Source organism: Anoplolepis gracilipes, chromosome 3, assembly GCF_047496725.1.
Source record: "Anoplolepis gracilipes chromosome 3, ASM4749672v1, whole genome shotgun sequence".
NCBI lineage: Eukaryota > Metazoa > Arthropoda > Insecta > Hymenoptera > Formicidae > Anoplolepis > Anoplolepis gracilipes.
The window spans coordinates 13489242-13499561 of NC_132972.1; the positions used below are offsets into that span (position 1 = coordinate 13489242).

A 10320-nucleotide genomic window follows, 5' to 3' on the forward strand; every position below is an offset into this window, starting at 1 on the left:
TTACAAAAAAATTATAAACATATATATATGACGTGTATTTATTGTACATTTTTTTATTTCTAGATTAATAGAAATTACAGTACAATACATACAATATCGATAGAGAAAGAATAATATGATATGTAATATTAACAATTTTACGAAATTAAAAGTAATAAGAGTTTAATATGCATTTATACATTATGCTCTAGCTAAAATACTCTAGCTTTATGATGTTATTAATTCCAAAATAAGAAATTTTATAATGTGGAATTGCTGTTATTTTGATTTTATATTAAATTATAATACTATTGTTTAATAACTTTTCATAACATAAAAGTAAAACAACATACTAATTTACATTTATAAGTTTAGTCAAGATATAATCTACATTAAGCACATAAAATGTAAAATAAATAAATTGTTCAACAATTTTCCCAAACAAATATTCTGATAAATTTATTTTTTGTGAATTCATGCAAGAAAAAAGTTTTTAAATATCATAGAATTAGAATATTAGATGAAAAAATATTAGTATATTTACTATAGATATGTATATATATATATATATACGATTTTATCTATGTCTATTATTTTTATTATTATTTGTACAGAAATTAACTTATATTTTTATTCAATAACAAAATATAATTACAAATAATAAAACTGTTTCTAAATCAAATATAGAGAGCGTATATTTTATTAAATTAAATTTACTTATTAATATAATGTATAAAATAATATGTTCTTTGACACTAGATTCTTTACTAGATCCAGCTAATTCAATTTTCGTAATAAATATTAAAGTAGAAAAAAATTTACAATCAATTTACATTAATAGCGTCATAATATTTTTAACGGTTACAAAATTTTTTGTAACAAATTTAAAAATATTTCTAAACTCAAATATTTATTGATCACATCTAACAACATCTATCTGTTAATATTTAAAACATACTTCACAAAATAGGAATATATTTGCGTATAAAATAAATTTTAAGTTTTATTTGCATAACGTATCTATTTCTTTTTCATAATTACTATCAGTCTCACATCTCTAATGAAAAATTAATTTTTTGTACGTGCATTTTGTTCAATAAATATGTTTCCAGGAATTGCATAAATTGATTTCTTCATTTGATAATTATATGGGATGGTATATAACTCAAATTATTTTCAATCATAAAAACAGAATCTGTATATATATATATATGTGTGTGTGTGTGTGTATAAGATTTGCACTTATCCCCCTTTAACGTTCATAATTATCATCACACTTAATTTTCAATTACATAACATTTGAGATACATTCATCGTATCAGACAAATTAAATAGAAGATCAGAAGCCCATGCTTAATTAAATAGGAATCGGAAAATGTTCTATTCATTTACTTTCGTTATGAGATTTTATATGCGAATTTAACGAACCCTGTTGAGTAAATCTTTTCTGACACACTTTACATTCGTAAGGTCTCTCGCCAGTGTGCGTTCTCAGATGCACGATCAGGTACTTTCGTACACTGAACGCCTTGCCGCACACCTCGCAAACGTGCGGTTTCTCACCCGAGTGTATACGCATGTGAATCTGCAGATATGTTTTACTGCTCACGGATTTACCGCATATTTCGCATGTAATTTGATTTTCGCCCGTGTGTATCTTAAGATGCACTTTTAACGCGGCCTTCCAATAGCTCTCGAAATTGCAGATATTGCATTTGTGTTTTTCTCTCTCGCCATGGGACTTCATATGCATGTTGAGATAGGCTGCACTCGCATACGCAATATTACATACTTTACAGACGAAGGGTTTCTCGCCGGTATGCGTAAGCAAGTGACGCTCCAATGTCTGATTCGTATAAAAGCCCTTGCCGCACATCTCGCAATGAGTTACGTATTCTTGATTGTGCTTCTTCTTGTGCAGACGCAGATCGTATCCGGAGACCTTTGAGATACCGCAGATATCGCAGGTAAACCGTTTATTATGTTGTTTCAGATGAATCTTCAAGAATTCCTCGGTCTTGAAACACTTGCCGCATAAAACGCATTGAAATGGTTTCTCCTTCTGATGCGCCTTTATCATATGTTTTCGTAACTTCTCTTCATTCGCAAAGACCTTATCGCATTCCTCGCAACGATCTTCGATCTTCGGATTCCTCTTGTGATCCTGTCTGTGTTTTAAAAACTGCAGCTTCTTGAGCATTTGCTTTCCACAAAATTCACATTCGTAAACCGTCGTGCATTTGCGACTCGACTCGTGTCCAGGAAATTGTTTTATGACATCTACTTTATCCGATGCAGGCTCTCCTAGTTTATCGTTCGAATCATCGGCCATATATTCGACCGTTTCCGTAACTATTTCTTGATGGCTGATATGATACTCTTCCACGGTTGATACTTCGTTCTGATATCGTACTAATTGTATATCTTGCAACTCGTCGATCGGTTCCAGCTTTGTGTTTTCTATGTCGATCTCGACGCACCTGTAATAAATAATATTCGTCAACAACGCGTGAGGAAGAACGTGTATAAGAATAAATACAGTCCTTAATACACAACTGATTTACTTGAGCTAACACAGGCAAGACTCTTTCACTCTTTTGAGAAATCTTACAGAATGCACCTTATATACGTTTTGAATTTTAATGACTGTCAATCGACTGTGATTGCTCGTCACTGCTCAACTTTTGATTTTTTTCATCCTGAATCGATTAGTGCACGCTTCTCGAAACTATTTCTCGGAATATCAAACATTATAAATATCTTTGAACAGTTTCAGAAAACTTTAATCGTGTATATTACATACCTTCTTTCAAGGCCAAATATTAAATTTCTACTTAATAAAATTTAAGTAAAAATTTTTTTTCTTTGTGTAATTTACATATATGTTATACGTGCTTATCATAAAGATACACACTTTATACTCTTTTTATCAAAAGTACATTTCTATAATCAATCCAAGTACACGATTCCTGTTGATGTAATCATTTTATTAGGTACTGTTATTATCCGAACATTGTTCGAATAATATTTGAGTTGATTAATTATTATACTAATTTATGAAAATCTTGCAATTGAAATTTTATTTTATTATAAAGATATATTTTATTTTCCATCTTTCTAATATATTTTACAAAATTACCATCGTTACTACATTTGAACCAACTCTAAAGTGAGTAAGCAAAAATAAGGAAAGTAGTATTATGACATATGAATTATAATGGAATAAATTAGATAACGCATATATAGATTTATTGAGATATGTACATAATATACAATATTGTGTATCCACATTGTTTTAATTATATATTCTGATTTAAAAAAAAGAAAAAAAATAGAAAAAACAAATATTCCTTAATTGCACGCAATGTATTAGATATACAGTAATGAGAAAATTTTAAAACTAAATAGTAAATCAATTATACATTAAAAAATAATCAATGGAATAAATAAAAAAGCTTGATTCGAATTATTAAATAAAAAAAGATAGATTATATTAATAAAATTTAATTATTTTCCAAGGTTCACGAAATTAATTTTTCGCATACTCCTTCTAAAAAGAATAAAATCATTTAAAATTTTTGAAATATATAATCTGTAGTAATTGAATTCATATTCTTTGTTCTGCAACACAGAATTTAGTTTTTATAATAATATTATTATTATCAATTTATGCAAATATCGCAACTACAATGGAACATATCAAATAAGAAATATTTCAGTATTAATAAAGTAAAATAATAAAGAGTATAATACGCTATTGAAATAATTATATATATATATATATATTTATATAATAAATTAAATTAGTATGTATATATAACACACATAATATTATATGAAATCAACACTGTGTATAAATGTGAAGAGTTATTATTACGAAGAGCGTTGTAACAAATTTCTAAGAAAAGAGAAATAGATCAAAAAGAAAAAAAATCATTTAATATTTTCATGTCTTCGAAGATGCGCACTAAGTGTACCACGTTGAGTGAAACGTTTCTCACAGATTTTGCACTTGTAAGGTTTTTCGCCGGTATGTGTCCGCCGATGTTTAATCAGATATTTTCTGGCACTAAACGCTTTGCCACAAAACTCACAAATTTCCGGTTTCTCGCCGGTATGTATCCTAATATGAGTCTTCATATATTGTCGTCTGATTAACTTGCCACATATTTCGCATGCTACCTGACTCTCACCAGTGTGAGTCCACATGTGCTCTTTGTAACAATAGCTATAAAATGTTTCGAAATTGCATATCTCGCACTTGTACTTTTTCCTTGACTCAGGCAGACTGTGAATCTTCATGTGACTACGAAGGTATACTCGATTGCCGAAGGATTTGTGGCAAATCTCGCAAGTGCAGGGCTTCTCATCGGTGTGAACACTCATATGAGTCTTTAAGGTCGCTTTCAAATAAAAACCCTTATTACAAATTTTACAAAACTCCGTGAATTCCTTATTGTGTCGCCTGATGTGAATTTTTAGATAATATTCCGACGTCAGCTTCGCGCCGCACACATGACAAATATGGGGCGCACCGTGCAACGTTTTATGCACGTTCAAGTATCTCTTCTTTTTGAATACCTTATGACACTCGTCGCATTCAATAGGACCGGTTGACAATTCCTTACTCTCTTCGCGATTTCTCTTGATTGTATTTTTCCATTCCTGCTTCTTCTGCGTGTCTAAAGGATACTTGCATCGCATCTGACGATGCTTGATCAATTGTGGTTTTCTTGAAAATGTTTGTCCACAAATGTCACATTTGTATTTTTTTTCTGCTTGACGTAATGCTTCCCGAGTCCTAAGTATCGATTGCTCCGTTCTATGTACTATCAAACTAGCTTCTGTGTCGAAATCTTCGTTGCACGAATCGCAATGATACGCGGCTATCTCTTGAACAATAATAGTCTTGTCATCAATCTCTTGAAAAATAACGAAAGACGCACCTTGCCTTTCTATAGCAACATTTTTCGGATGATTCTTGGACTTCCAATTTTGAATTCTGGAAATAAATAAAAAAATACAGATTATAATAATCGAAAAACAACTAAATGTATTTCACTTTTATTTTAGTCATTCCACACGATGACAGTTAGATGACAGTCAATTACATTATCCAATAAATATGGGAGAATATAAACAGGAGAAAAATTATAATTAATAATAATTAATGCAAAATATATCGAGATAGAACAAATCGATAAAATTAATATTTAAGTGAAAAAATATATCTTATTTTTATTTTATATTCATAAAAATTTTTCAAAAGTGCACTAAGAAATTTTAAGCAAATTTGCTGATATGAAATATTAAAATCTTGTTACTTACTGTACAATGATTTCAGAGCTGCGTTCAGTAACACATTGTAATTCAGATACTTGATCTCATAAAATAATTATAAATCAAATTTATGCAATATAAAAAATATACGCAAAAGATCTCTGGGACATAAATATAACTTTTAATTTTATTACTCAATTTAAGATTTTTCAATTTTTAAAAACATTTTTGTAAAGTAAAACTGCTACAAGAATATTTAAAATACTCTTTTTTTTCCATACCGCAGAAAATCAGATACATTACGAAAAAAATTCAATATCTTAGCGCATTATTATACACATAGAAATATCTTATATATTACATGGTTTTTAAAAAAATTAAGATAAATATTTCTTTTAAAAAATTATAATAGGCTTTATTAAAAATAACTATTTTTTTTTACTTACAAAAATAATACTTAATAGAGTGTAGTAAACAATTATATAAAAATGGAATGAATTTTGGTTTTATATTTCACAAAAAAATATCACATCTCAATTCTTGTAAACATATAATAAAGTAAAATAATTAAAAATTATTAGATTTCGACAATTTCAATATTTTAATAATATGACACGAGATTTTTTTTTTTTTGTGAGAGCTTAGATCTTCTTAACATCATCAATATTAAATAATGTATTTTATATAATATAAAATGTATAATCAAAAAAAACTCACAATGAAATTTGAGCTGCTACTAATAATTATTAAAAAAGAAATTCATGTAATAATATTAACAATACTATTTAACATTATTTATAAATTAATATTACTATTTTTTATCTTACTACTATTACTATTTAATTTAATAATATTACTATTTCTTATATATGTAAAGCAATATCAAATAATAAGTTATAAGTAAAAAATTGAATATTTTTAATCTACACTGTATGATCAATATAAAAATGCTTATAATTAATCATTTTTCATTAGTAAACAAATATAAAAAAAAAAAATCTCAATTTCTTTACATAAGAAAATAAAAAAATCAAAATAGTTATTTATTGCCTTATGAGCGAATAATTTCATGGAAGAGCATGATAAAATACATATATCCTTATTGTTATATAAAAACTATGGCATTTACTTTAGTTATTATTATATTATAAAAGTTTATAATAGAACTTTATGTACGTAAATTTTTTATAATCACGTATATTTTTTTTTATTTAAACAATATATGTATATATAACAACTAAGGCACTAGAAATTGTAATTCCGACAGTTTCAAACATTGTTAAATAGATGTTTATAATAATTAGGCAAGTATCACACTCTTTTTACTCTCTTTAGTCTACATAATTATATGTAGTACAATATTATTACCGCGCGAGTTTTTATGAGATATAAAGCAAATATCGAATAATATTATCGATCTATAAGTTCACATTATATATAAGAATAAAAAAACAAATATAAACTTAAAAAATACTGTCACAATACTAGAAAATTATGGACGGTTTATTGCGATCTGCAAAATATCTTTCATTTTTATGGAGTTTTTGAACGTGATGAACAAATTTCAAAAATGTAAACAAATCTTTAGATACTATTTATGTACTGACTGCTTCGCAAACTGTTTCCCATAAAATTCACTTTTTATATTTATTATTTTATCTATAAGATTATATGCTCCAATATTTCACTAATAAATCGAGTTTTTTACAGACACGATTTGATTAAATGTCACAAAATCAATTTTAAATGAAGATGTTGCACATGTATATATAATTTGCAAGACATTTCGTTTTTCATTAATTCTTTCATCATAATTTATTCCCAATACAATAAATAACTAACATTATTTTATGATTTTTTTCGAAGCAGATCTTATATGTAAACTGTTATAACAATTTTATCCGTCAGACTTTTCAGGGAATAATGCGAGGTAATTATCCTAATTTAATAAAGTGTCTCTTTATATTTTAATCGATAAGTGCGTCGCAACCACATATTTTGTCTATGCATGGCATAACATGGCTTAAATAATATCACTACAAAAGCGGAGTCTGTGGCTCATAATTTGTATCAAATTTATAAAAGAGACTGTGATACTTAGTGATACTCTAATATGTAGAATTCTTTTATTATGTATTTAATATTGCTTATAATATTGCTTATAAATAAAAATTATACATAATAAATAAAATTTACAAAAAATTATGGTAGTTAAAATTACACAGAATATTATAACATACCTAAATAATAGGAAAATTTTTTTATATGTAAAGTGTGTTAAATATAAAAATATTTCCAAAAACAAAATAATTTGTGTAAATATATAATTATTCAGGTAATCCTAAATTATTAATGACTAAGAAAAATATCTTAAGTTTCCAATCTGAAAATATTTATTATGACATTGAAAAAATAATCAATTTGTTCCAAGATACAATATGACTCTAAGATATCACAGTCTCTCCTACTTTGTAATATTCAAAAAGCGTACCAATGCTTATCGCAAGCATTTAACAGTCGTTTCTTTTGCATATTTCACGTATTATCTATATTTTATATTAATCAATTATAAAAAAGGCAAGTAAATATAAGAAAGCTTAATTATACAAAAAAATATGGGATCTAGTGTCATTAATTCTAACTGGGCAACATTATAGTAACGGTATCGAAAGAATCTTGTTGCTGTTGTAGCTCGTCTTGCTGTTGCAAACTCTGCTGCTGCTGTCCCTGTTGTTGTCGCGCGTTTTGTTTCGCATGCGTTTTTAGATGCGAATTCAACATCGTTTTAGAGGCGAACGATTTGTGACAGCATGTGCAGGGATAGGGTCGATCGCCCGTATGACCCCGTAAGTGTACTACCAACGTAGTCCGTTGTGTAAACCTTTTATAGCAGTGTGTGCACTGATGCGGTTTCTCGCCAGTGTGGGTGCGACGATGCACACTCAGATAGTTTTGCGAAATGAAGCCCTTGCCGCAAAGATCGCAGATATGCGGCTTCTCACCGGTGTGCTTGCGCAGGTGCACCGCCAGATAAGTTTTGCTGGATACTGATTTGTGACATATTTGACATACGTATTCATTCTGTGGCCCGATGTTGCCGTGCGTCTTCATGTGCACCAGTAGCACTTGCTTCCGGGAGAAACGCTTGTTGCATAGTTCGCAATGATGCTTCCTCTGCGGCGGCACATAGTCTGGTTGATGCAATTTCGCGTGCAGTCGTAGACCCTGACGATAGCGAAAAGTGGCGTTACACACCTCGCACTGAAACGGCTTGTCTTGCTCGTGCGATGACAAATGTACCTGACAGCTGCTCTTACTTTGAAACTGTTCGCCACACACCTCGCATTGGTATTTGTACGCATCGGACGTGTGGCACTTTTGATGATCAATCAAGCTGTCCTTCTGCGAAGTTACGTAGTCGCAATCATCGCAATTGTAACACTCCTCGTGTTGTTCCTTTTGGTGTTCTCGCAATCCCAGCATCGTCGAGAAGCTGCAGCCACAATTCTCGCAGACTAATTGGTCATCCTGCGATCGCGCTCGTTCCTCCGAACAAGACTCGTGCATTTCTAGGTGTAAAGTAAAAGCCTGCTCGGAGGCAAAACTATCACCGCAGAACTCGCATTGCATAACATTTTCGTGAATAAGTATATCCGTTGTTTCCGCCTTCGATATGCTTAATGGATCCGCTATCAGTAACTCCGTGTGACCTTGGACAAAGACGTGCTCGATTTCACCGGGCCCGCACTGCTGCCGCCGATCCTTGGGCAGCACCGTGAGTTTTGACACAAAATATCTGCAAAGAAGACAGACACAAACGGGAGTCAATCAAATGTGCTCGTTCCTCGCCGCTTTTTTTCGTTCTTTATCGTTGCCTTAACGAGGTAAGCGAGATATTTACAGGGACGATCTGCTGGACACTCGTGCTCGATTGTATGGAAGTTGGGTAGTCAATAAAGCGCTTTTCACTGGTATTTCTGGCATTTTCTTTATTGCTTAGCCATCTCCTAATTTCTACTTTTTCTTACCGATTCTTATCGCTTAAACAATGCTTATTCGCGAGCAAACATCATTGTTTACAAACACGTAATTACCGTGTTTATAAATATTGAGAGCCTTATTTATTCGAATCATTGTTTACTGTTGTACTAATAATTATTGTACTAGCTTGTTTATGCGATTTTTTTTTTATATATAGCGTAATCTATACCTACAAAATACAACTAATTAGATTCTACATTTACTTAATACTATGATAGATTTACGGTGTTTTTTATATATTTTATTAATTGATAAAATGTGGACATCTTTACAATATTAATTTGTTAATAATTATGTACTATATGTTATAAGTGCATAATTTTATATTTATCGCTTACAGTATATATTATATAGAATATTACTATTGTGTACAAATCATAAATCACCTTGTAACAATCTTGATTTCTTCTTTGTAATAAAAGTTTAATGAGAACTATTATCATAAATCAAAATTTTGTGATATTAATTCAATTAGAATTCTGTGAAAAATATTATATCTTGATGTCCACTTGTCGGAAAATTTAATATAACTACGTCTTTGCTTTTCAATTATTTATCATTTAATATAAAATTTATTTATTAATGCGGCTACTAGCATGATCGAAAAAATATCCGATAACATAAGCATCCTATATATAACACAATTGTATAAATATAACTTCAATTTGCTCCACGTTTATTTTACGCAATTTTATAATTCTATGGCTGTGTTTGGACACTCACGCGGTGATAGCATCATTCTGTGTTGTTAATTATACGTAATAAAAAAAAAAAAGACGTTTTCAGCACGTGAGTGTCTAAAGGAAACACAGCCTATATATAATAATTAATATTAATACATTTATTAATGTTCTATAGATGATTGTAATAAATTATGAAAGTGTTTATCTTTCTTTTTTATAGAGAAAGAAGATTAATATCTAGATAAAGAAACGAAGTATCAAATAACTTTAATTAATATTAGTATCAACGGCTTTTATAATGCGTATAAAATGCGTTATAAAATATTGTACCTTTTGA

At 29.5% G+C, this 10320-nt stretch overlaps 1 protein-coding gene across 9 annotated transcripts in view; it reads right to left on the reverse strand.

Annotated features, from left to right (window-relative positions):
- The window catches only part of LOC140663888 (uncharacterized), a 53048-nt gene that overhangs the window by 34143 nt on the left and 8585 nt on the right, over positions 1-10320 (reverse strand). The window contains exon 5 of one of the 9 annotated variants that reach the window (XM_072888439.1): positions 1013-2459. The exons of 7 other annotated variants lie outside the window; for them this stretch is intronic. In XM_072888439.1, coding sequence (XP_072744540.1) covers positions 1364-2459 — 1096 coding nt within the window. In that variant the 3' untranslated portion in view covers positions 1013-1363. Of the gene's footprint in view, positions 1-1012; positions 2460-7042; positions 9056-10320 lie in introns of those variants that run through there. One more of the 9 variants, XM_072888435.1, reaches the window with a different exon arrangement.